Below are 27,968 nucleotides of genomic sequence, written 5' to 3' on the forward strand. Positions count from 1 at the left end.
TTATTGGATCAAAGCTGGCCATTATCCACGGCTGATAAAAAAGATTGCTCAATTGAAATAAATAACACAAAATGAACAAGATTCTTTAACATACCAAAAAACAAAACAAGATAGATACGTCATTATACATGCAATGGTACATCTTTTTGTTCTGTTAAATCTATTTATTTTTCAGCCTGTACTCATCTTCCTGTAAGCGATGTGTTTTTTTCATCATTTACAGATACATTTTCCAGTCAATAAAGTACATGAAACAATATAGATAAAATGGCAGACATCGCTATCAAACCATGCCTGTTTTATTTTTGCAACAATCTCATGTTAATTTAGCAACTTCTTAAAATAACCACAAATGTTTGGCCACATTAATGTGATTTCATATTTTACAATAGTGTGCTTGTACATCTCGCTATGTAGGAAATGGCTAAATTGAAGCCAACGGCAGCTGATGGAGTACAGACACCCCTTAAAAATAAACGTTTTTTTCAAATCACTGAAATATAAGAGCTGAAACAAGACAAACATATTGTACAGGCATCCAACATCTACTGAAATCTGTCCAGTTAAAACATAATCTACACTAGATGTAAAACCATCTGCCAGTCAGAACTCTATTTTGATAAGTTATCGTATAATGCTGCACTGATTTAAGTAAGAAAGCATATTAATTGGCACCATTCCTTACAATTATAAAACAGCCATGAAAGGGTTAACTTTGCAACTAGATTTAAAATGTTTCTCACTATTGAGTTAAAGCAAGATAATTATCTCTTGCATTACCAGAACGTAAGTTATATAAGTTAAGCACAAGATAGCAGTGTGTCATATAAATTTTTGTTCAAGTTAATATTTAAACAGCTGAGAGCAGGAGTGAATACCCATCCACTCCTCGCATGCCCAAGAATGTGGCAATGTAAAATGTCCTACAATACACACGACCAAACTAGATTTGATTTAAAATCCCATAAAATCCAGTTAACAATCCAGGTTTTTTATTTTTATTTACATAAACAAGTCAACCACGTTGATGAATAAGTGTGCTCCCTGTACAAAGAAATTATTTTTTAAGTTATTTATTGCAGGTGACAAATTGTGATAAATTGTCTCAAATACTTTATATACTCTTTAGAGGAATACTAGAATCAAACCTAAGTCACTTTCCTCTATCATAAAAAAAAACTACAGCAGTGTCAGGCAAGTGGCTCATGCGTGACTCTGAACTATGGCTCAGTCACTTTTGAAAAACAATTCCAAATAAATGTCCCCCCCCCCCCACCATCGCCGAAATAATGCGTTGCTAAAAGGAACACAAATATGTGACATCACCTCTGATTAGCACGGTTGGCTACATACGGTGCAAAAGAAGTTCAACATACATATTGAGAATTAAGAAATTGTAAATCGCCTTCATGTCCCTGCACCTGGTCCCCACTTGGGTGGACCAGCGAATCCAATTTCCCCTCTTCGTAAAGTGCTGCCGTACCAAATTCGGGTAGCTGTTTGTGGGGTTTCCGTTTCCCTCCGTTTGCGATCGGCGTATTGTACCGGGCTCGCGTTGTGTTGCAATAAAAACACAACATAATAACATAAATGAAAATTGGGCAGGACACATCGCGAGACTGGGTATTGCCCGGTAGGCAAGACTGGCGAAAGAGTGGTATTGTGAAGATGGGAGAGCAATGAGATCAATTCATGCGCAGGAGTAAAATGGATGGCAGTGACACTGGACGACGAGGGAAGGGGAAAGCATGGGGTGGCCTTCATCCAGCAGTGGATAAATGGCTGATGATGACTAGATGAAGTCATCCATTTGTAGCGGACGAATGCGTTTACAACTGCAATTCAATACATGCTGAAGAGTCCTCAATTCAACACCCCAGCTGGTCATTTTCAGCAGGAGTAACTAAGTAATTGTGCGTGAACAAATCACTCAGAAATCACCCAATGTCGGAAGCTAAGCTGGGTTGAACCTGGATGGTGCTTGGATCGGTGGCCATCACCCACAGAAGGTTGGTATTGGCTGCTGCGAGGCCATGTGGTGGGCAGCAATGGGCAGTGCAGAAAACATCAACTGTTGCATTGTACTTCTATCACCCCACCTTCCCCAACCCGTACTCACCATCGTGTTGAAGTATGGTCAAACAACTCCCACGACATGCTCAGTGTTTGGAAGCCCTCTTCCTCAATGAGAGGAAGCCCTCCTTGACAAAAGGTGCTGTGTGCGTACAACACAACGCTTAGCAGGGCCCTCCACCTCCGCACTCAACCGCAAGTCACCAGAAAATATTGTAATTTTCTGACGTTCATGTGTTAAGAGTGCAGGTTCTAGAGGAAGCAGGTAGCCCAAGCTGTTGTGGGCCGGTGTGCTAAGCCAAAATCAACGAGCGATAAATCAGAAATATAGCCCGACGCAACAGCCCCGTGTACGACGCTGCACGGGACATATCCTGGAGAACCACTTGCCAAATAATTAACAAAAGTGCAACATGTCAGTGAGTCACCCCTTAGACGAGCACCTCGATTAGCAAGGTTGTCTACGCAAGCTGCCAACGAAGTCAAACATACGTACGTACATACAGGAAGGCGGTCACCAGTCTGTTCGGCTCTACTGGCTCGCAGAGCTCTGCTGATCCAGGTTGGAGTGGCTGAGCTGAGCCTGGTATTTCTGTCGGCCGAGCTCCACCGTGGAGGCAACCTCCTCAGAGAGGTCTGTCCGGTTGCTCGCCTTCAGGGCCCTGATGAGGAGGCTCACCGCATCCCCGCCTTCGCCACCAGCACCACGTGCCCACGTGACCAGCATCTTCATGATCTGCTGGTCCAAGTTGCCGCTGGAAATAAAAATCACGCCGTGAAAGAAATGCTTAGCAGACTGAGATGCCATACTGGGGGAGTTAAATGCACGATTGCCGATAATCAACCATGCGCTCGCGAGCAAAGGTTAAAGGATGCACCCATGCAATTGCTTGCATGCTACTGCTAGCAGAATGAACTCCACGAGAGGGAGCTCTGGAGAGACCCCCTCGCCCCACTCAAGGGAGAGGGGTTCGAGGGAGAGGGTTAACCATACGTCTTAGAAGTTGTGGGAGTTACCGACAATTTAGTGCACCACCGCGCGACCTGCCGATCGACTGCGGTGTGACCAATTATATTGGCTGGGCGGACAAGAGGTGGAGGGTTTGACCAACTTGCAAAATACTTCAACAGCTAGGCATGTTGGCACAGGGTTGGTGGACAACAAAGATCTCTAATAGCTCCCAAAACCACTTCAAATGCATGGTGCCCAGGAGATGGTAGTACAAATCAATGGGTTTATAGGTCAAATAGATCACTGATAGTGATCTTGACTCTCTGGGATTACAGTGTATTATCTAAACCACTATGCAACAGCTTTTCTCAACCTTTGTGGCAAGTGGTATTATTTTAAAAAGCATTTTACAAAAAGCACCTTTTAAGGTGTGTTAAGGTACAAAAAATGCCTTTGTAGAAAAGGGCCTAAAAAACACTGCATGCTGTTGCCCAATCGAGCACTTCTGTGATACAACCCAGAAAGTGTGTGTCAAACGTTAAGTGAAATTCACCAAAGTAGTAAATGATTTTAGGCCAAAAAGACTGCAATATTTATTTAATAATTTGCAGGCCAATTTTTTTTTTTACCCGCAGACTAACAAACTATTTTTTGTTCGTTTTATTTACTATTTTCTAAGGGGGAAATGCGAACTTCAATGTGATGAAATTCAAATAAAAACAAGCAAAAGAAAAAATATGGCTGTAACTTTAATTTCATATTACTGTTAAAAATATGTCTTGCCATTTTTTTTATCATGTTTTTCTTTGAAAAGAAATGTGAACACGTTGGAGAATTCACTAGAGGATTTTTTTCTTTCTTTCCCTCCCAAAAAATATGGACAATGTCCAGCAGAGTTTTTGCAGTATTTGGCGCAAGAGAGCAGAGATGTTTTTTTAAAAAATGTTAACGCAAAATGAAGCCAACATTTTTTTACGATGATTTTGTTTCTTTTTTTAAATGAAACAATAGAGTTAAAAAAAATACTTGAAATGTAAATAAAGGGCATATTAGGAGCCATAACGCTGCTTTGTCTTGACCTCTTAACAAGCCAAAAAATTTAGCAAATGTCTGCATTTGTCTACATCAGATCTCACGGTGGAAATTAAATTGTGTTTGTAAAGCCAACTCACTTGTTTCCAAATAAAAAAAAAAGAAAAACTCCTTTGGACATATTGGCATCCACATTTAAGGAACACTTAAATCAACATTCTTTGTTTCAACAGAAAGTACTAAGTGAGTCTCAAAACTCCTTTTCAGGAGGATCCTGCTCTGGGAATAAAAATAAGGAAATGTATTAACTCAGGAACTAATTACTCAGAATGCATTTAGTTTTCTCTCTCGGCCTGAGGGATGAAACGTGTACACACGTAAATTACTACGTGCCCTCTCGGCAAGCCCCAAGTCTTTGAAAGGTCTATTGAACGGCAGACATGTTTTTTGTTAAAATCAACCGTTGCTATGTACAGGTCCAGAGGCCTAAAAATCCCAAGCGCCCACACATAAACGGCGCTATTGAATTCTAGATTTGAAGCTTTCGTGACTGCAAGGATTCAAATTCTTAGGTTTTTTCGGTAAAGTCACATAGGTAAAAAATTAATAAAAGTAAAATAAAAATAAAATAAAAATCACGACGTTTCGGAGGCAACACAAGCTTCCGTCTTCAGGTGGAACCGTCACAGCACGATAGCTGTATCAAGTGAGAGAAATTCCAAGAAAACAGTATTTGTATATATATACTGGTTGAGGGTGGGAGGAGCCAAGGTAGGCCCTGAATATTATTTTTGTGAGGTTCGGTGCGGCTGAAGCACGCTGTTAGGAATGAGCCTTTGTTGTGTAAACTAGGTGCGGATGATGTAAAGGTGCGTGTAAAAGGGACTGAGCCTTTTTGTTATTGAAGGCATCGGAGATAAGAGCGAACACAATTCGCGAATTGAGGAAGGTTATAAGAACTTGGGATAAGACAACTAATATTGACAACTAACCATTTCTATTTTACCAGGTAAGGCTCACTGAACTATACATTGATAGCAGCCAAATACTCTAAACACATGTTTCTAAATGTAATGGCAGGGAGATTCCAAAGTTGAGCAGTGTGAACACAATAAACAGGAAGAGTAGTGTTTTGATTTGCAGGATCGTGACTGAACACAGTCCAAACGATATTGCCACTCAACACAACCTTCAGATGTGACTCCGAAACAGGAATCAGATGGAACCAAACCTGTTGTCGTATTTGATGCGCTCCAGTTGAGATTGTTTCAATCCCAAGTTGGTTCCAATCTCGTGCCACTCTAAACCGATCCTTGATGCTATGGTCCGGAGGTTTGTTTCCGTCAGGTATCCAGTCTCTATAAGGATAGAGCACAAGTGTTAAAGATAGGCATGTGAAGATGTATCGATTTAGCAACTAAAATTGTATATTAAACTTATTTTGCACCGTAAGTAGCCAAAAAACAGTTATAAAAAAATAACTTTTAAATCTAGATTTAAAAGTGCATAGCTACAGTGGCTTCCTAATAATCTGAAGGAAGAGCGTTCCAGACGGCTGCAGAAGCACATCTGATAGCACGCGATACAGTGACCATCTTTTTTCGATGGTTAGCCAAAAGCCGCTGTGAGGATGACCATAGTTCGTGTGATAGTTAAAAATTTACTCTTAGGCCCACAATACATGTATCAAAACCGTATGTAGCCAAAAAACAGTTATAAAAAAATAACTTTTAAATCTAGATTTAAAAGTGCATAGCTACAGTGGCTTCCTAATAATCTGAAGGAAGAGCGTTCCAGACGGCTGCAGAAGCACATCTGATAGCACGCGATACAGTGACCATCTTTTTTCGATGGTTAGCCAAAAGCCGCTGTGAGGATGACCATAGTTCGTGTGATAGTTAAAAATTTACTCTTAGGCCCACAATACATGTATCAAAATCGTGCGTATAAGTATCGATTATTCATGAATCATACAAGTTCGTGCTGCATAGGTTTTCCTAATTGTGCCGTACAGCTCTCCGAAGTGTTTTTGAGTCGTGCCGTGTGTTGTTAAGTATGGCGTCCGCCATTTCATTTCCTGTGCTGGAGCTTTATCTTTATAAAGCGGTATACATAGAAGGAAAGATTAAACGGCTTACTTCAGGTCCAGAAGAAGCTACCAGCATATGCAGCGAAACGGCGGACGTTGTACCGAACAACAAGCGTAACAACTCAAAAACACATCGGAGAACTGTTACTATTAGGTAACAAAGCAAACAAAGTTGTACAATTGAGGCAAATTAAATAGCAAACGATAAAAAGAGATGGTAAAAAATCGATTCTTAGATATGTGCATCACTTAGCAAAATCGGAAAATGACAACTTTATCAAATGCTGGATAGGATTCATTACGTATCTAGTTGCAAACAAAGCTTACTATGACCCTCAAAGTCTTCCGCAATCGTGGGAGCATACACAGCAAGCAGTTTTGGAGTCATCGGCAATCTGCGACTGGACATTTTTGTTGCACCTGGATTTCCAAGGTCGAGAGGGGGGAAGGAGAAGGCCTGATGAGAGCTCTCCTCACTCGCACTCCTCTCCGAGCCGTTTGTTCTGCCGTCTGCTTTCACTTTCTGTGAAACCAAGTGCGAGGGACCATCTCTTTATTTCAAGCGCAACGAGCATGTGTAAAGCACGTTTTTATGCGAGCTCGATTTGTGCGATTTCGCGTCTATACGGCCAAAGCTATTTCTCCCTAAAATTGCATTACGCGGTTTGAATTCACTCATATGCGGCTATGCAGTCGGACGTGTGCCAACATTGTTTGTGTGTGCCGTATGCGCTAGGGAAACCTGTATAACTACGTGTACTCTTGTCTGTGGATACCGATGGGCAAGTAGGGAGATGCTAATTTGGTGTCGAGTAAAATAATGTGCTCATAAACTTGAGTGTGGAAAAGAAGGGAGGAAAAAGGACTTAACAAAGCAATTAATTATTTCACTTGGACAATAATGAAATTTCTGGTTTAAGGATATGTAAAATGGTTGAGAATATTGTAAGAATGTTACTGTCTCTTGTACATGCCTACGACAATTATCTAAATAATACACGAGGCAGGCATATTGTATTTTACCAAGCTGTTCTCATTGCATATCAATAAGTTTGAGCTAATCATGACAAATCACATAACCTAGTATGGCTGGCCAAACACATGAACACTGTCAATCCCGACTTAAAGCTTTTGTAACTGCAGGAATTCATATTCTTTGGGTCTTTCGGTAAAGTCACGTAGATAGGTTAAAGGAAAATAACAAAAAACGACGACGCTTCGATCGCAACACAAGCAGTCGTCATCAGGAAAAGGGGGTTACCTTCTAAAGGCAAACTGTTTATAAAGGTTTGAAATGGGCATAGCCCAACTGCCAGCAGCTAATGTTAATGTAAGTGGTGGGCAGCAACCACGACGGTGGTTAGTTTTCCACCAATCAAAGGGCTGCCAGGTGAAAATTAGCATGTTAATGTAAGATCGGTGAGCGGCCTCCACTAGCGCGCGCTGAGGTGGCTATGTTAATGTGAGAGATTAGCATGCTAATGGCAGATCACGGAGCCGCAACCTCTAGGTTGGCGAGCAATTTAAACCAATAAGATGGGTACAAACTGAGCAATCATTGGAAGGACGTTATCAACCAGTTTAAGTCATGACTGGCTGTCATGTTCCCATCCTACCAGCTTCCGATGTTAGTTGTTCAGTAACAGGTTCACACTAACACAGCCACTTTGCGAGCCGACCGAGAGGTTGCTCTGCAGAGCAGCAAAACTGCCTTCGTCTCCCCAGTGCTGTTCACATGCTGCACCAGATACTCAAGGCTGAGTTGATTTAGCAAAGTCCCAGGACTTGTTCAGATATCACTTGCCACTGTTATCCATGGCCAGGAATTTAAATTGGGTTGCCAGGTTCATAGCACAGTACGCTAACCACTACACTACTGCTCCCCTGCATTTATAGATTATATTCACATGTGTTAGCCATAGAGACTGTTGGGTCAAGCACTATTACTAAGTATCTATGAAGGCCAGAATATCCAACGCGGAGGTGGTCAAGTCAGCACCATGGAAGGCAACCTTTGTCTCCTCATTGTTTATTTTTACATACTGTTCCAGGTACTCATTTAAGGCTGAGTGAACCGAGGTGAGGCCCATTCTCGGTTCACATACCATACCAAGTTCCAATGATATTATCTGTGGCTGGGAATTCAACTTAGGACATCATGTTTTTTGCAGTGCGCTGATTATTACACCACGGCCGCCTGCAGACACACACACGCATGCATTTGCTCACTCACAGGAAGCTTGATGGGCAGTGTGGCGAGCCACGTAGAATCCGGACCCTTTCGCTTCCCCACGGCTTCCTCTGGCAGAGCCGTCGGCAGCTCTCCCCGGTAAAACGAAACCTGTGCCCACCACAGAGACAACAGGACCATCCTCCATCAAGCAAAAAGAAATTCAAGAGCAGCTCAGGATGACCAATGACCCTGAATCGTACCAATCATCGAATCGTCGGGGGAGTGAATCGTCGGTGTCCCTAAATGGTCGTCAATGGGACTTCTTGAGTGGCGTCTCTCACCTGCCCCTTGACAGGACCGCGCTCCCTGCTGTCTTGCGACTTTACGTAGACCTCCTTCATGTTCTTCTGCTTGGCATAAAACACAAACGCCAGGCGCCCCTCAGAGCTCCTCGGCAGATCTGCGCTCGTTCAGACGGACGATTCAATCGGCGGACTTCGAATCTAACCGGTGACCACTGGATTGCAGGTGCAGTGTGCTGACCATTACAGCACTATGGCAGCATCCCCCTGATTCTGCACCGAACTTCACAAAGGAACGAATGGACTGGAGAATTTGCCACGGTGGCGAGATGTTAACTACCTCACCTGGTATGCAGGAGGTCATGGGTTCGATCCCGACCCTGATGTCTGTATATTTAGAGTATGTATGTTCTCCCCGTGGTCGGGGGGATTTTTCTCCGGGTCCTCTGGTTTTTCACTCCACATTTAGAGACATGTGTTTAGAGCATGTGGCTGCTATAAATTTCCACAAGATAAGCCACTTGGTTGACAAATTATTTGTGATAGCCAGGTCGCTTCTGAAAAAAAGCTATATAGCTCAGTGGGCCTTATCTGGTAACATGAAATTAGTTTAACATGTAGGCTTTCGCAACCATTCATCCATAACAGGTTCTTTTTGGGTTAGATTGCGTGAATAAAAATGTGTCGTTAAACCCGCCACCACCCAATTAGTAAGGTTTGTCACATAAACAGAACATGCTAATTCGTTACCAGGACAGCACACCGGTGTGTTGGAGAGCCAAGCCACAACATTTACAATCAGAGTACGACGTTTTGCCAGTAATGACAACTAGCTTCATCAGGCGACAGCCAGATTTGTGGAGAAGTCCTCTTGTTTCGTCGGGTGGTGGCGGGTTTAACACCACATTTATATATTTAAACGATCTAACCCAAAAAAAAACCTGTATTATGGAACGTAAAAATATCTTAGTTTAGTGTGACCGAGCAGCGTGCACCTGTGTGGACCTCGATTCCCCCCTCAAAGGCAGCGTAAAACTCCTCGCCCTCCAGGATCTCTACCATCTCAGAGGGCTGGGGCCCACTGTACTTCTTCTGCAGGGTCTTTAGGGCGGGGTCCACCTGTGGGGTTAAACAGGTTGTGCTCGTTCACGAGAACATCAAACACAAGTCTTGCCGATTCTTTGCGGATTACCATTTGTGTATGGGTCCCTGTTTGCAGGGCCGTCCATAGGGGTGGTGCGGGGCCCCGGGGCAAATCCCACTCTGTGGGCCCCCCCCAACGCCTTAAAACATCTGACACCGTCACATTGAAGCAGGTAGGGCCCCTCAAAGCGCAGGGCCCGGGGCAGCCGCCCTGATTCGCCATTCCCTAGGGACAGCTTTGCCTGTTTGTTAATCCACTTGATGGATGAGGACCTTCCCATGTCATGTGGGTAGTAGGGGTTATGTCACCATACTGCACCATTCTGGTCAGTTTGCATTGGAAAAAGGTGAGGAGTTTAGATGCAGGAGCATAGCCGAAGAGCCAGATTTTTCTGCCCTGTGCTGCACTGCCCTGTGCTGCCCATAGCATTCTATGCATGCTGGTCGCCCATCAGAGCACCATCCAGGCTCAACCTTGCTTAGATTTTGAGATTTGACGGGATCGGGTGCTTTCTCAGTGATTTTGTCATCGGCCATTCCGGCATGCACGTAAGATTGTAACTGTGGACATTTTTATTGTGTTCTTGATCTTTTTGCGTACAATTAAAATTTTGATTGGTAGAGATTGTTAGAGCTCTCTGTGCCCTCTACTGAGAAAATGTGGTAATTGTGGTTTAAAAAAAATACACACATTGTGGCAAAGAGTATGCCACATATATGAAGGTTTTTAAGGCAAAGATTTGGCTGTTTTGCCCCAAGGTTGGTAAGTTTAATATTAAAACAACCCAAACAAGCCAGACCCAGTCAAACCTCGGAAGCTCAGCAGATTTCAGCCTGGTTAGTACTTGGATCGGTGACTGCCTGTGAGGTCTAAGTGTTCTGGTCTTGGGCTGCGAGGTAGCCCAGTAGATGGCAGAACAGCAACATAATCTTGAATCTATCTGTGCAGAGTTTATATTGTAATACCTTGGTGGGTTTTTTTTTCCGAGGCACTCTAGTTCATTCCCACACATGTATGTGTGTGCTAATCGGAGGTTCGGGGGAAGGACAACAAACTAAACACAAAAAGCAGTTCTAAAGAAATTAGTATTTAATTTAGATTTAAATGTGTATATAATTCCAGTGGCTTCCTAATATCGGAAGGATGAACGTTCCAGACGGCCGCAGAAGCACATCTGAAAGTGTGTTATGCAGCATGCCACTCACAAAAGGAATTTGCCAAACATCTCAGTGTGTGCATGGGTCAGCTGTGATGTTTTTGCTCTATCGTTAGTTTACATCTCTTCACGTATTTTTCCCCCTTCATTTCTAAACCCCATTGCTCTGGGGATGTTATGCATTTTCCATGGTTCTGTGTTCTGGAAGGCACGCAGAGATGCCATGGCCTAAAAGCGCCTAATGCAAATTGTTTTCGTCAAATATCAATACAGAAAAAAACTTTAAATTATAGGCAACATTCAGCAATCAAAAGCAGTATTAAAAATAAATAAGTACATTTCAGGTATATACAATACAAACTATCAATATAAGGTACTGTTTAACGACAGTTAGATTTATATCGATACAATAATTTGGTGGTACTGTTGGCAGTGTTGCACAATGAAATTTAACAAAAAAACTCAATCATCAATAACGCTGTCTTAAAAGATATATAACAGCCAAGGTTTTGGGCCAATAATATAGTAAAGAATGTAGCTACAATTATATCATCTTGACTATTCTTGGTTCTTTCGGTAAAGTCACGTAGAAGGGAAGTAATATATTTGTATTATTTCCCTTCTACGTGACTTTACCGAAAGAACCAAGAATATGAATCCCTGCAGTCACGAAAGCTTTAAATCAAAAATCACATTGACTATTAGCCTAAACAGACATTAGCATGTAAATGAGCGCAAACATTTCATGTAATTAACTCCATTTGCCTCCAATTGGCTCAAATTGGTCACATTCCTTTCCAGTAATTGCATTATATATCTATACATTAAAAATGTTCAAGTGTTATTCACCCGATTTACATTCCAACAATCAAATTGCTGGAGAATATAGCATAGATTTGAAAAAAATACATATTTTTTTGCTATTAATTCCAAATGATATCATGGGCCTATTGCACCTCATGTTTAAAAGAAGGCTATGCACTGGTATACGTTGATATTATTTATTTATGAGAGGCACAATTCACGCAGTGGTAGTGGCGATGCACGCCTATAATCCAGCACAAATGTTTCCAAACTCCCCTGCCGTGGTAGTTAAGGTGACATACCCTGGGCTTGCCAGGAGAAGTCGGTCAAGGAAGCATACACTAATTTCCTTCTGTTCCACCTGTATGGAATAAAGTGTTGCCCCCTCACACGGGTAGATTTTCTCCAGGGACTCCAATTTCCTCTCCACAAGTATAAACACTCATCAATTGGCTGGAAAGATCTTAACCCTTTACCGTTGCGATGACGTACCGGAAAGAAAAACTTTATCGGTACTGATGCTCCCACAATGCCATGCAGGAGGGCATGTCACACAGTTTGGCACCATCTATCATAAGAGTGCGGTCATGTCGCAAGTTCTCTACAGCGAGTACCACGTCTTTAAAACAACGGGACTGTGCCTCACTAAATTAAAATAACGCTAATCGCTTGCGCGTTCCGAGATTCAGTGGTGAATGGAACCCACCCTGCATCTTGCAGGGATCTCGGAACGGGAATACATATGCGCCGTGCAATCCAGTTGCAATAATTACGCTATAGAAAAACGAAATATCATCATCATAACGTATCGTGGGTGTGAGGATCGATTTTTAACCAATTGGCCGTATGCTGCCAACTGTAACGTTGGCCGCAACTTTCCTTCTTGTAGGGCAGGCACCGCAGCAGGACCAGCTCTGGGTCGCGCTTGAGCTGCATCGCCAGGAAGCACACGCGCCACCGTCGCAGCAGCTCGTAGGCCTTCTTGGCCACGGTGGCCACGGTGCCCACGCAATCCTGCGTCCTGTGCCATATCCAGTAGCTGGCCACGGCGGGAACACACAGTCAGAACGGCGCCGCCTCAGTGACAATTATGGAACTGTGGTGGCTCCTTTCATGCTGGAATTGATCTCAAATGCGCAATCATCCATTTTGTTATGCAAAGATTGTATCAATCAAATTTATTTTTATTTTACCAGGTAAGGCCCACTGAGCTATATAGCTCTTTTTCTGAAGTGACCTGGCCACAAATGATAGCTCAACAAAGTGGCTCATCATGTGTAAATTTATAGCAGCCAAATACTCTAAATGCATGTTTCTAAATATGGAGGGAAATACCGGAGGATCCGGAGAAAAATCCAAGTGACCATGGGGAGAACATGCAAACTCCAAATATGGAACTCCAGCAGGAAGCAGTGCAACAGTGTCCGAGAACCACAGAAGATGACGTCACTGACCTACTTCTGAAATCACTTCATCCACATGTGGAACACACCTTTTATATGCAATGTGAAGAATGTTTGATGCATATCAATCAAACTATTTTTTACAGTGATGTTTATAAAACACACCATTTTTTTCGTTTTCATAGATGGAATGAGCCATATTGAATTGTAAAAATTGTACAAGCTTCCCTTGCTTTACAAGGGTTTGGTTTGTGCACCATTTTTCTTGTAAAGTATCTACCACAAAGCGATGAAAACATTTGTAACGTTTCTGTTGAGCAAATTATTGGCGACCTGGCAGAGACCATAAACTCACAATAGGTGGCAATCCAGATTTGAACCCAGCATCTCTGCGACGGCAGCTTTGTGCTGTTCTACAATCCTCCTCTTCATATACTGACCCACAATCCACTGCTTCAAATTGTTCAGAACCCATTTCCATTTGTGTTACAAGCTGGCATCACCTCCTTGTACAGGATTCAAACTAAACAACATTTGTTTTACTTATTTTAAATTTCGAGACATCACGCCGTCATATATTATGTTTACACTCTAGTATATTTTTGGATAATTCTTTACTTGACCAACGCAAAATAAATAAATAAACCAAATTAATCAACATATCAGCCATCAAGGCTCCGTTCTGTCTGGGAGATAACAGCCTGGCAGCACAAGCGGGCTAATGAATGTCGGTATGAGCATGCAGGAATGGCCCATATTTTTTTCTTTTATAATTTTTCTCAATAATTATTATTCTTATTATTATTATTGGCCTGCTCTATAAGCAAACAGAGTGGAAGGACACTTCTCAACTTAATGCCAGAAGAACAGTCAAGCCAGGAATACTTGTGTGTAAAAACTCGCCACGCACGCCATCGATCTCAAATGGGCAAGGCCAAAACAGGGTGAGCGGCAAATGTAGCAGTACATCTCTGACACATAACAACTGAAAAATATAGCAGTGGCTTTTTCATGGCTGATGATGACGACACATTCTCAATGGAGGAGTATTGGTAATTGGTTAGCGAACTGTGCTATGAAGCGGCCAACTTGAGTTTGAATCCTGGCCACGTTGAACATGAGTCTTCTTCTTCCACGCGTTTGTCCCACTCATGTAAGGTCCCACTGTCCTCACCAACCTTATCCACACTGCCCTGACCTGCACCATCTCTATTTCCACTGTTCGGGCCACCATGGTCCGATCACATCACATTGCCCCCCCCCCCCACCTCTTCTTCTGCCTTCCTCTTGATCTCTTTCCTTCCACTTGCATCACTTGCACCTTCTGACCGACGTGAGTAGCGAGTGATATCAGAACCGGTTGTAGGTGCCACCTTCACCAACCAGCGCTGACCAACATGGTTAAGTCAAGTATGGTTAAACGACTCTTTGGGGTTTTGGGCCTTTGGGTCCGTGCTTAGTAACCATGCTCTAAATAGAAAGAACTTCCCCCTTCTCTCTCTACTCCCTTACTTAAGTTATTCTTCCCTCATCTTCCCCTCCCTACATAAAAATACATATACCCCGCTCGTGAGCCCAATCTCTCCCCTCCTCTTGCTCGCGACTGGATTATTTTCGCCATCATGCGTACGTAGCCAGGCACCCACCTCTCTTCCTTTCCCATTCTTCAACCTCGACCACCTCCCATACTTTCCCCTCTCCTCTTCCCCCTTTCCTCATGTAGCTCTGTCTACACCTTCCTACATCACAGCTTAAGGACGAATTCCTTTGTTGTGATAACTTTTTCGTTGTTTATGCTTTTTTTGGGTGCTATTTCCTAATTTGTTTATTCATTTTTTATCCTTGGTAGTAGGGTTTTGATTGGCTTTGTATTTACGTGTGTGTGTGTTGGGTTTATTTTGCGCCATACGTAGCCAACCTCGTATGAGATTTCGTCCTTATATATATAATGTATGTACAGCCTTGTGGGATGCTGTTGGCATGAACGATGCTATATCAAATGAAAGTATTATTATTTGTGTCACTGTATTTTGCCGGTTGCTGTTACTGAAAAAGCAGAAAGTGAACAAACTCACAGGGAGAATTCGGACACTTCGAAGATGGCGTACAAGTGCGTGAACTCAAGCGTCAGGTCGCGGGTGATGTCCTCCCAGTCCCCCGTGTGTGGGTCCCCGTGCAGCACGTGCAGTTTTCTGGGGTCCAGTTTAATACCTGCACGCGACGGATGCAAGGGTCACCGTTTTAGCAAAGGTGCAACGGACGCGTCGATTCATCCGTTGTCCTGTTCACGTCTTAGCGTTCTCTGGTCTAACACTGGTGGGACAAGGCGATAAAGGAGGCTCTCTCTCTGTTATAGGCCAATCAGTTTTAAAGACAATGCATACATTATCGAAGCATGTTTGTTTGAGTATTTTACAACAATCATGTGTGGTTAATGCAGACTTGTGCCTTGTGATAGATAGGGGTAAAGCGGATTTCTTTAATCCGTTGGTATTGACCATGCAGCTCAAAGTACATATACCGCATTGCATGTAAGAATCAACGTTTTTTTTTATTCGTATTGGTGTATGCCAATGACCAAAGCAAATGGAATGTGACTGATTTCATGAAATATCAGACGCAAAGCAGGGTTGAACCTACACAGTGCTTGGATGGGCGACCCCCATGCATAAAAGACAGGTGTAGTAATAGACAGAATGGGCAGTAGAGGGCAGTGCAGCTAAATCCATTGGTACCCTGTAAAGTAAAACCTTGGATTGCGAGCATAATTCGTTCCGGAAACGTGTTTGTAATCCAAAGCACTTGTACATCAGTTGTGATCACGTGACGCTCGGCAGACAAAGCGTATACACGTACTACTCGTGTTGCAAGACCTCGCTCGTTTATCAAATTAATATTTATTTAACATTTTTGCTCGTCTTGCAAAACACTCGCAGACCAAGTTACTCGAAATCCAAGGTTTCACTGTACTTCACTCACCGGTCACCAACATGCACTGACACGCGTAGTGAAGTATGGTCAAAACGGCCTAACCGATCAATGTGGTGTTGGAGAGGCCTTCATCCAGTCGTGTATTGACAAAGGGCTGTAAATTATGAATATTATCTTGGCCTCAAGGAACTAATGGGTTACCAGAGACACCACGTGGCAGCGGAAGGCGAATTTTGACAGGCTTGAGGAAGGTGGAGGCCAGGCTTTGGGACAGGATGAGCACTGGACTGATCATGGTCTCATCCCCCACCACCCAGCGCATTTCATCATCATCATCCACGGGCAGCACCTGCGGGAGTGCAGATAAGTTCACCACAGAGATTCAAACCTTAAGACATTTCACGTGACATCCTGTATTTGCATGATGTCGTTATCAAACTTATCTTAACCCTCATTAGCTGTGGTATAACTATGCCTTCTGTCTGCATGGAGGGGGTGTTCTTTTGGCATTCTGATATAAATAGAATCTTGATTGTAATACCGAGCTTCTTCATTCAGTTCCTGGGAAACACATGGTAAAACCTAAACATAGTTTTCTACCAAAGCTCCCAACACCTGCAGCAAAATATCAGATATCGTGGCTAATCCACACGCAGTACAACCCGAATATGCACTTTGACCCTTTCCCATTCTGAGATTACTACAAGTTGCAGGGTGAGTGTCCCATTCACCGCTGAAACTCGGAACGTGCAAGCGGATCAGCGTTAGTTTTATTTAGAGAGGCATAGCGGCGTTGTTTTTAAAGACGTTGTACTTACCACAGAGAACTATACACACCCAAATCTGGCCGTCGCTTGATAAGGTTAGTTGTATTTACTGGCGAAACGTCGTACTCAGATTTTAAATGTTGTGGCTTGGCTCTCCAACACACCAGTGTGCTGTACTCATAACGAATTGGCATGTTCTGTTTATGTGACAAACCTTACTAATTGGCTGTCGGGTGGTTGCGGGTTTAATGACACATTTACATTTTACACGATCTAACAAAAAAAAAAAACCTGTTTTAATGATGAATGATATTGGTCGCGAAAGCCTACGTGTTAAACCTAAGGGATATCGCTTGACTGTCGGCGAGAATCAAAACGTCGTCCACCTGCATGCGGACTTGGCGCGTCTCCTCCACGGCCCCGGGAGGGAAGAGGAGGCGAACGCCGGGGTTCACAGAGCTGAAGAGCTGGGTTCCCTCGGGGGGCACGGAGCAGGAGTCCTCCACCAGCCGCGCCACCACCAGGAAGTAGGAGAAGTGCGGCATGGAGCACCGCGCAACACTGCGGCCCTGCAAGTGCCGCCGCACACGCAATGTTGACACATTGTTGTCCTTCCCCTGCACCTCCGATTAGCACGGTTTGGTACGTATGGTGCGAAAGAAGTTCAATATACATAGACATTAGGAACGGCCCACGATGTGACTTCAGCACACCAACGTCAACAAAATGCACCATATAGTATGACATGTCCATCACTCGTCGGTAGCATTTAACATATTCACCAGAATTTATGATGCGTTTTTGGGCTGTATTTATGTATGTTGAACTTCTTTCACACCGTACATAACCAACCATGCCAATTGTAAATGTGGGGGAAGAACTTCAAAAAAATACTAAAACGCATCAGAAAGCTAGAGTATAACTGCGAAAACCCATGCAGTAACAATGCATAAGACAATTTACATCAGGCTATTCCTGATGCCATCCGCTGGCTCACCACCCTTGACATAAGCATATAAACGTTGCCGTTGAACTACCTGCCATATTTAAGTAAAGAAGACTTGATGATGGCGATGACAAAAATTATGGTAAAGTTGTACGACTGTGAATTAGCTTCGAGTAAAATATTACAAACTCAAGGTAACTAGGTGACCCAGTACTTTCGATTGCAGCGTCATTTCTAGTTACTGTGAGCACAGTGCAACGCATGTCGACACGGGAAGATATGGAGCAGCATATGTTGCCAAGGTGAGGTTGTGCTTTGGCTTGTACATCTTTGCATTTTTTCAGTTTTGTCTCCAAGTTACTCCAGTTGTTGCAGTCAAAGGTACGCATCACAGCTTCCCTCTTGGGTCCATCTTGCACTTCTTCATACGGTACAGTGATGTCAACCTCCTACGATGCACACAATATAATAAAGGATAAGGATTTTCATTTACTGAGCACTTAAAAACGTAACGAGGTACAATGATGGGGCCGATTATAACGTAACATAATACTATTCAGCATCATATAAATGTCTTTAAAGTATACAAGATGCCTAAAAAGGTATTATTCGTGATTAAGAAATGCATAGTTTTTTATAGAAAATTGACAAACATCTAAATATACGGTTCAGGTGTTGGAAATATATTTGTCATATACTAACGTTTTTTTTTACTGAAAGGCTTCGGTGATCTGAATAGCACACAGCAGAAGCATTCAAAGCAATCACGAGCAATTTTTGGCAAACACAGCTGAGGCTCTCTCAAAATGTCAATGGGATGTGTGTCGTCCATGCCATGGCGAACACGTAGAGGTTTGGAAGAATAAGGCTTGTATGATAAAATTAACAATTCTGCCAATTGCGTGCATTTTTGTCAACCTAGCTGAAACTGCAGTCTAATTAAAATTTTCAAAATAATGGATGTTAATTTTATGGACACCCTGTCATTGTTAAAGGTGCCAAGAATGTAGTTGGCTCACAAGAGGCCAGGGAAATTATACTCCACATCCTTTTAGCAGGAACAAAGCGGCGACAATCACAGCATCAAGAAGGCTCATTCCTCTTCACCCATCTGAAATACATCCTCATGTAAGCAGTGTTTTCTTAAGCTAATAAAATGTTCAACATCTTATCGTTGTCAATAACAAAGAATGAGTAAAAACATTCCAGAGATAATGAGCAACAAATGAAACACATTATCTGAGCATCAATTACAAACGTAGGTACATTAAAAACAAATTAAATGAATAAAACTGATGAAGTGCCTCGCAGTTACGAAGACTCTGGCCCAGACAGCTTGGCCCATAAATCATAGCACATCTTAACAGCTCCAAACCCACAACTTAACATTTGATCTGCAATTTTAAAGGTAGCCAATAGGGTCCAATTAAAAACATAATGAGTAAATACCAAGATGGAATTTGAATACAGGCCAGCGGGTATGAAACGTCAAAAAAGTCTGGCAGCGGGACATTGTCATCACCTGGTTGGCATGAGCCTTGGTGCAAGGAATTAAAACGGAGGCCCTTGTCCAATTCTCCACCACCCTCTCCCCCCACCCCTCTTTTGCTTCTGTAGCTCGGTACCTGAGACCCTTTGGGCAATGCATACAGGCCAAGTCTCACGGATGGCTCTTGCGATTTATGAATTCTTACAATTTTCAGTGTCCCGTGGCTATGGAATGTATTCTCACGTTTTTTGTTGTTTAAATTAAAATAGTACATTCAGACCGATTTACTGCAGTGCATTGGCAGATGCTGATGGTTCAGCTCTTATGTAAGGGGTCAGCTCAAAATGTGTTGTCTTTGCTTACACCCTTTCTCTTGAGAAAAAAGCAGAAAACTGACAACTATCCAAAGTCAGTATTATGATTTAATTTACTGTGGAGGTGTTCACAGAGTGGTGGACATTAGCCTCCTATTGCCGCTACGCAAACTAATGTAGCAATCTCCCACCCCCCTTGTCTGTGTGACAGTTAAATGTTTCTGTTCCTCGGTTTCTTGGGTTTCCCATCTCAGTTTCTAAGGTTTTTCCCCAAGCTTTTCGGTAGGGTTCTCACTGATTTAAACTCCGTTGGGGTCGACACATCTGCAATGAGCCACGATACAGTTGCACAAACTGCACTCGATAACTATGCCACAGGATTACATAGACCAAATAGTCTAAATGCACGTTTCTAAATGTGGAGGGGAAAACCGGAGGTCCCGGAGAAAAATCCACGCGACCACGAGGAGAACATGCAACTCCAAATATACAGGCGTCCGGGCCGGGATCGATCCCACGACCTTCTGTATACTGGGCGAGGGAATTAACATCTCGCCACCGCGGCGAGTCTCACCCCTAATGGGGGTATACCCGTCCAATCTCTCCTCCACTTTTCGTCACCCAAAGCCCGTGCCTGCCCAGTCTGTGGTTGCCCCGGTGCAATTACACCACCAGCACACCCGATAGCTCAACCACTGTGGTGGTTGTTGCGAAGCCAACCTTGCCAAAGGTGATCCCGTGCGGTTGCAGGACGAGAATGGAGCTCAGAAGCAGCTCGTGATCGTTGAGTCGCACAATGGTGGGGTCAGGGGGCCGCACGTCGCAGGTCACCAACGTCTCCGTGTCCACGGCCCCCGCGGGAAAATGCAGCCTCACTCCGCATGGCAGCCACGCCAACAGTCCACCAGGCCCCACCGTCATGCTGCACACACAACGCACGTACAAATCAAATCAGCCATTCGTATTTTTGCTATTTTTGTGCTATGAGAATAACGGGAAGCAATCACAACCATACTGTGTTTTGCAGAAGGGAATATTTATCAGTAATTTCACAGTAGCAGGCGATGTTTCCATGTGGCACTACCTAATTGTGTAATGTTGTGATTTTCAAATGTGCCAAATTTGGACTGCGATGTCCGCGCATATGGCCTACTCCTTTCAGAATAACGTTGCGGAATCTTTAACATTCACTGTGGAACAGATGGCTCGTGTTTTTTTGTTAATACCCCCGCAGTATAAACCAGGGTGGCTTCTGGGCTCCAACTGCGAAACAGGCCGTAGCGTGGTAAACACTCTACGGCTTAGCCATATCGTTAGCGACGGTCTATTCACACCGGCACTGTACGAGCGTGGAACGACCAACACCACGTGGGTTTGGTCCTCCTCTGTCTCACACCAGGGACTCATTCAAGGCTGAGTCGACATAGGAGAGGTTCAGAACCAGTTCGGAAGCCAATTGCCACTGATGTTCTCTGTAGTCCGGAGTTGAACTTAGCTTCATAGGAATGTAATGCTTACCGCTCCCCATCTCCGGCCTGTGTTATTCAAACACAAGTATACTGATGTACTGCACATATAAACTCCTCTTGACATGATCCCACGTAAAGGACAACATTGGGGCACAATCTTGAAGTTCACTTCAGCCAAAGCATCCGAAGTGTATTCACATGCAAAAAAAGGGAATCACCTGCCGTGGTCCGAAAGTAGCTTCATCTTTATCATCTTGGGTTCATCGATGTGTTTTTCTGGATAAAAAAAAAACACACAAGCCATGTAAAGAGGACATGTGCAGGCACGCGTGTTATTTGTCATGAAGATGCAATATGCTTAACCCCTGAATGTCTTTCTTAAGTTAAACTTGGCGGGTTATAAATTCAATAATGATGACCTATGGTCAACAATAATAACGTAACAGCCATGGAATGGTACTCGTCCGAGAGGACATTCAATTAGGAAATAGAGCAGTATGAAATCAGAGTCGGTGCTTTGTGCTGGCTGTATTATTACATTGCAGGATTACGAGAGGTGGCGGTGACTTGGGGAGGCCTGATGCTGATGATACACGTAAGGTGTGTGCGGTGACTGCAAATGTACCGTGCAGTGGAGGGGTCTCGGGTCTGCCAATGGGGTTCCCCTTGAGCTGCGTGAAGGACAATTGCGCAACCTCGGGCGGCACGGAGCGCAGGCTGTTGTTGCAGAGGTCGAGGCGGGATAGTGCCGGCAGGGAGGCCAGGCTTGCTGGCACGGATATCAGACGATTGTCGTGCAGGAACAGCGATTTCAGACGATTCATCCCACCTACGCACCAACACGGGATCCACCCTTAACATGCTGTTGGGGTAAAGTGCTATTTGCGAGCATGTAGCGATGTAGGGAGGTGTGTTTTCTGGTCTTAGAACTGCAAATAAGAGTTCAAAAAGTCTACGCAACTTCTATTACACAGCCTTTTGGCTGTGGACTGCACTACAGCCTCCCCTGCCTAACCCCTCTATTGAGCCTAGCACTTCTGACTCCCTAGTCTGCTGTTTAGACCAATTCATTTAATCAGGTTTATTGTAAGTGGATAGTCACCCGCCCATATTTAAACCATCAATTGGGAAGGATACGAATTGATTCCAATGTCCTATCAAATCCGTGCTCTAATAAGTGGCCCGGGCTGTGTCCCTAAATTGAAACCCTATTCTGGGTTCATTTCATTTGATTCCCATATCAACGTAAGCCTGTGGTGTTCCAACAATCGATTCGCAATGTCAAGCCACGACCAAACCGTTAAACTCTGGTCTTACAAGACAATTGAATCTAGCTTGGGGCCAAGCAAAACCAGACGCAGGCTTAACAATTTTCCATATGTGCTGTGACTCAACTCGTGACGTAAATGGCACGGCTCTGGTTCTGCAGCAGAGGTCGCAACCGGGTACCCGATACCCATACCCTACCCGATACCCGTACCCGGCCGGATACGGGTACCCGTTTGCGACCCTGGTGCGGCCGGGTACGGGTAAGGAATCAAAACCCGTTTGCGACCTCTGTTCTGCAGTTGAAAAAACCTGGCGAGATCCTATGCCGCACCGGACTTGCTTGCCACAGCCCTGACATGGCTCGGTTGTGTCTATGACACTGAATTGAATTGGCAAGTGGTTATTCTGATACACAAGATCAGCAGCGGTTCATTAATACACTGACTCAACGAGGCAGGAAGGGAGGCGAGGCTGTTCCTAGACAAGTCCAGGTCCTCCAGGCAATGAAGGGAGCCCAGCTCCTCTGGCAGGGTCTCCAGGCGGTTGTTGGACAGGTCTAGACAACACAGGGCGGACAGCCCCTCCAAGGAACTTGGTGGCACGGAGGACAGGTCGTTGTCCTTCACCGACAGCTGAGTCAGGCTTCTGAGCTGCCCCAGCCATTCAGGAAGCTCCTGGGAAACAAGACTTTATAAAAAATATATGCTTCTCAAAAATCGCCAGAATAAAATCACAGTACAAATTACAGTACAGTATATTATTACATGTGATGTATTCTATTTTGTTATGTATGAAGTTAGAATTTCATGACATTTATATTCTTTGGGTCTTTCGGGAAAGTCACGTAGATAGGTTCAAAGAAAATTACAAAAAACTACGACGTTTCGATCGCAACACAAGCGGTCGTCATCAGGAAAAGGGGGTTAGCTTCTCAAGGCAAACTGTTTATAAAGGTTTGAAATGGGCATAGCCCAAATGTCAGCAGCATGGGTGGGACAGCTAATGTTAATGTAAGTGGTGGGCAGCGACCACGACGGTGGTGGGTTTTCCACCAATTAAAAGGCTGCCAGGTAACAAGTTGCATGTTAATGTAAGATCGGTGAGCGGCCTCCACGGCGAGCACGCTGAGGTGCCTATGTTAATGTGAGAGATTAGCACGTTAATGTGAGATCGCAGAGCCGCTGTCACTTTGAGGACGCGAGCGACGGTGGCTGTTGGTGTGAAAAATTTAACCTGTTAATGTAAAATCGAGAGCCGAAAATTACATCAGAAGGTTGTAGGATGGGAACATCACAGCCAGTTATGACTTAAAACTGGTTGATAACGTCCTTCCAATGATTGCTAGGTTTATTCCTGCAGTCACGAAAAGCTTTAAGTCAACATTCATAACATTGGAAGATGTAGTTGTTTTTTAGTCATGCAAATAATGCAATGTTGTTTTATTTATAGATGTAAGTTTTTTAAGTTATTTGAATTAACCTGAGGTTCGAAATCTTTTAAGAACTTCTTCCTCATTTGTTTAAATGGCACAATGTCAATGTTCTTATATTTAAACCAAGACATCACCAATTGTGACTGCATCTCTGTTTTGATAGAAACAAATCTGTATTCTACATATACTGCATAAACTACACCTTCATCGAGAAGGTGTTTAATTACACTAAGAATGCATACCTGCAAGCAATTGTTGGCCAGGAAGAGTATGGAGAGCGACGTCAGTCCTCGCAGGGTGGGTGGAAGACTGATCAGCCGATTGCAGCTGAGTTCCAGGTGAGTGAGGTGGCAAAGGTTCGAGAAAATATCGTCGGGGAGGCGAACGAGGGAGCCAGCGATGCCGGCCCCATGGTCATTGCGGGCAATCCCGCCACGCATAGCCAGCGATCGCAGCGCGTACAAACGGGACACGCCGGACAGAGCTTTGGTAAGGCTGGACTCTGGCACATTCGTGCCGAGGCGGAGATTTTTCAAAGTCGCCACCTTGGGCCAGCATTGCTGAAGCAGATGGAGGAAGATGTCAACACCGTTGAGGTAAGAGTCGAGATTTAGCGAGTTCCCAGCAAAGTAGAGTTGTAATCTGAGCGCATCCGTGTCCTCCAAGGCCATGTTATTGCCGTTATTTCCAAACATGCTGGCGCAAATCGAACCGCTAATGGGCTCAACACCTTCAGAGAGTTTGAAAACAATTCGGTTGTCTTTTTCAACACGTAAAAATGTGACCGACCGTTGCAAGCCAATGTCACGGCAGCAGTCCTATCGCAATGAATATGCATCAAAACAACGGTGAAGAAATAATCCCTTGTCTTCATAAACATCTTAACCACGAACAGATGGTATGCATCCCAACGACGCCAACACCACCATGGAGCGTCTTCACGATGGTTTTAGGCGATCAGAGTGGGCAGCGGCAGCTGGGGCACAATCGCCACTGCAGGCCCGGGCAGAACCAGGCGTGTTTGTAAAGCCTGCGTGAAAATAGCAGAATGACATACAGCCAGGCGATGTTAAAGCAAATTATATTGAGTAGGCCAAGGTAGCTAGTGCCAATTTGCGTCGCGAGCACAAACCAGGCTTGTTAAAATAAAGCGCTTATCAAAATGTGCAGTTCAAGGTTAAACATTTTAATTTTTAGGGCATAAATTTAAATGTATTAACAGCCTGGGCAGAACGATGTTGTGCACTTTCTTGTTGTGGTGTATCCATATTGGCAAATATAAAAACTGAACAATTTTACAGAGCCACAAATTTTAATAATAATAATAATAATCTATGAAATCCTGCAAATGACTATAAAGACAAATTATCCAATCTTGATTTGAAGCTTTCGTGACTGCAGGAATCCACACTCTTTGGTTCTTTCGGTAAAGTCTAACTACGTGACTTTACCGAAAGAACCAAAAAGTACAAATTATCCACTTGTATTTAGTGACATCAAAGAGAGGTTAGGGTTACGTTTTATTTTTTTTAAACAGAGCATTTGCTTTGGCTTATAATAATACAGCATACACAGAATTTGACGTGTAGTTTGTCAGCACTGAAATAACTTTTTGTTGCTGCTGCTGATAATGGGTAAAACACTAAGCTGTATAATATCCATGGTTACACTCTTGATGGACGAACATGTTTGGGCTTGCCGTGTGAGGCAATTTGGAGAAAAATATTTGAGAATCCACACAAACCAGTAGACTGCACTGTTTGGCTGAAAATGTCACACACTATAGAAATACATACGGTAGTTAGAACTAGGCGAGAGCCCACTGAGAATGAAAGTCTTTTTCAAGGCAGACTTAGGTATCCGAAGATGATAACAGTAGAGCAATACCGAACACAATAGCACAAAAGAGAACGCATGTAATACAATATCTGGAACATTAGTACACTGGAATAAAAACGGGCGGTTCTCCAACAAGGCAGCACCAAAATAACCAGGCATAGCAACATCGTAAAATGTTGACACTAAAGCAATGTATTGTACTTCATATATTTGGAATATAGATATAAGTATATACTGTTGAAAAAGACAAATCATAAAACAGAGAAGTCTCTGGACATGGACAATGTTTGTTGGTGCACTTTTATAAGCCTATGGAGGTTGGGTTAGTGATCATGAAAATATTATGGTTTACAAATTTTGTACATTATTTCTTCAAAATAGAGTCTATAAGCGAATAGTTTAACATCGATACCATGCATGCTATATTGACTAATGGCACAGCAGAGACCAGGCATGCAAGTCATTACAGCTTGACACAGATGTTACACAGTTATTGAGCACAGTGACATCGTATTTTATCCACACAAATTAACTTTTCAACTCGAAGAGAATGAATTACCCCCCAGTTCGATGTCACTCATGTTTACCGTGCGAATTCTCAGTGTCGGATAACACCAAAAGCCAGAGCACGGATAGGAGTTTGTGCTTATTGATTAGGATGCACGTATAACAGGCAAAACGTATTTTCCCGCATATAACCCGCGGGGTAGACCACTTTTTACAAACAAATCAAGACCCTGAGAGGTATATGGAGGATGCGGGCTATCCCAAAAATATTTTACACATGTGATATGTCATAACTCGATACATTTTTAATGGCAGGACTATCCACTATGCAACACCCAGCCCCTCCCTGCACGATGGACACAATAATCCCATGTGGGCTGGTGTCACCAGGAGGTTCCTACCAGTAACATCGATACGAGTGAAAATTATAGGAAAGGGTGAGCAAATACCGAAAAAAATAATAGACGGAAACGAAACTATATAGTTTTGTCATTAGGGAAAGCACACTTAGCTATTAGTTCTTAACGTTAACACCGCACTGTCACACGTAAACTTCACATTGCTACACAAAGCTTAACAACATCAGCCAAGATCAATATACTACCGGATCAAGGCCCACTCGATTGCTAAGTCTAACATTGTATACAGTCCAGCATAACTCTAATATACAAAGTATAAATCCTTCACTATGCGAGGCACTAAACTTCATACGGAGGAAATAGACTTATACGTTGCACATGTGACATATACCACACGTAAACAACAATACAATATGTTAAAACACACAAATTAAAACACACAACAGTGCAATGTACACACACACACCAGACCACGTACTGTACGCGCACTGTACATAAACTTTCATAAGTACATCCTGAACAATACAGTGCGTGTGTACATACCAATACACATAGTTTAAACATGTACTATTTGTTATATACCGTACCAACACACGTACTTGTGTTTCATATACACAGCATTGTACACATTACATGCATGTACACCGCAGTATATAGCTATACGTGTAAACAACACAGTAAAGATACTAAGTGTCACAAGTTAAACAAGTACTTTTAATGACGTGAAAGAGAACACTTTAAACGCACATAACTGCAGTGTTAGTGCTGCACGTAACATCACACACCACGTGTGTATACTTACGTACTGCAACTCACTACACTGCCAACACGTGTACTTATAAAGTACTTATAAAGTACACGTGTACCATGCTCAAGCCACTGCTGGACAAGTCCCCCACTCTACACACGCTATATATGTCACTAGCATACGAGACGTTACAATACACACAATGTAATTCGCTACAACACACGCATTATACTTTAGACGGGTACGACCCACGCAGTTCGATCACGTTGAGCAAACTCACCACCGACTCATTCGCCCGTAGTTCTTTAACTTCTTAATTCATTTAAGCACCACCCCACCACCCCACCATTCGTTCGACTGACAAACAAAGCATGTTCCGACCGGCAAGAGAAGTTGTAACTTAGAGACTTAGAGAGGTTCCCTCACGACTGCCGGGTGGTGCCACCACCGCCACCATCGTCACCGCCGCCACTGCCGCCGCTTCCCGCCAACAATTCGCGCGGACCACGTCGTGACGTCACTGACGACGTCAGTGGTGGTGGTGGTGGTAGGATGGTGGTGGTGTGGTGGTGGTGGTGGTGTGATGGTGTGGTGGTGTGATGGTGTGGTGGTGGTGGTGCTGTGGTTGTGGTGGTGGTGGGGTGGTGGTGGTGGTGTGGTGGTGGTGGTGGTGTGGTAGTGGTGGTGTGGTGGTGGTGTGGTTGTGGTGGTGGTGTGGTGGTGGTGGTGTGGTGGTGTGGTGGTGGTGTGGTGGTGGTGGTGTGGTGGTG

The 27,968-nt window shown here is 43.7% G+C and overlaps 1 protein-coding gene across 3 annotated transcripts; it reads right to left on the reverse strand.

Annotated features, from left to right (window-relative positions):
- On the reverse strand, positions 1-27,756 carry PIDD1 (p53-induced death domain protein 1). 3 transcript variants are annotated; one of them, XM_061566575.1, is made up of 17 exons: positions 27,625-27,756; positions 23,988-24,775; positions 22,759-22,987; positions 21,670-21,873; positions 21,263-21,320; positions 20,296-20,497; positions 18,099-18,221; positions 17,213-17,395; positions 16,261-16,408; positions 15,204-15,339; positions 12,604-12,764; positions 9,617-9,739; positions 8,661-8,779; positions 8,380-8,487; positions 6,567-6,669; positions 5,289-5,415; positions 1-2,828 (listed from the first exon to the last, which is right to left on the reverse strand). In XM_061566575.1, exons 2-17 carry the CDS (start codon positions 24,438-24,440, stop codon positions 2,606-2,608), a joined length of 2,700 nt encoding a protein of 899 aa, XP_061422559.1. In that variant the 5' UTR covers positions 24,441-24,775; positions 27,625-27,756; the 3' UTR covers positions 1-2,605. The 3 variants fall into 3 exon arrangements, with proteins under 3 accessions (XP_061422559.1, XP_061422558.1, XP_061422556.1); XM_061566574.1 differs by having other exon boundaries at positions 27,580-27,683; XM_061566572.1 differs by having other exon boundaries at positions 27,479-27,674.
- Positions 27,757-27,968: the final 212 nt, after the last annotated feature.

Source organism: Lethenteron reissneri, chromosome 37 (genome assembly GCF_015708825.2).
Source record: "Lethenteron reissneri isolate LAM-NWPU_2019-01 chromosome 37, ASM1570882v1, whole genome shotgun sequence".
NCBI lineage: Eukaryota > Metazoa > Chordata > Hyperoartia > Petromyzontiformes > Petromyzontidae > Lethenteron > Lethenteron reissneri.

Excerpts from the sequence above, each read along its gene's own strand:
- PIDD1 (XM_061566575.1), bottom strand. The coding sequence starts at position 24,440 with ATGTTTGGAAATAACGGCAATAACATGGCCTTGGAGGACACGGATGCG. Across the intron at positions 22,988-23,987 it reads TGGCCAACAATTGCTTGCAG|GAGCTTCCTGAATGGCTGGG; the intron begins GTATGCATTCTT and ends CTTGTTTCCCAG. Across the intron at positions 21,874-22,758 it reads CTCCCTTCCTGCCTCGTTGA|GTGGGATGAATCGTCTGAAA; the intron begins GTCAGTGTATTA and ends GTTGGTGCGTAG.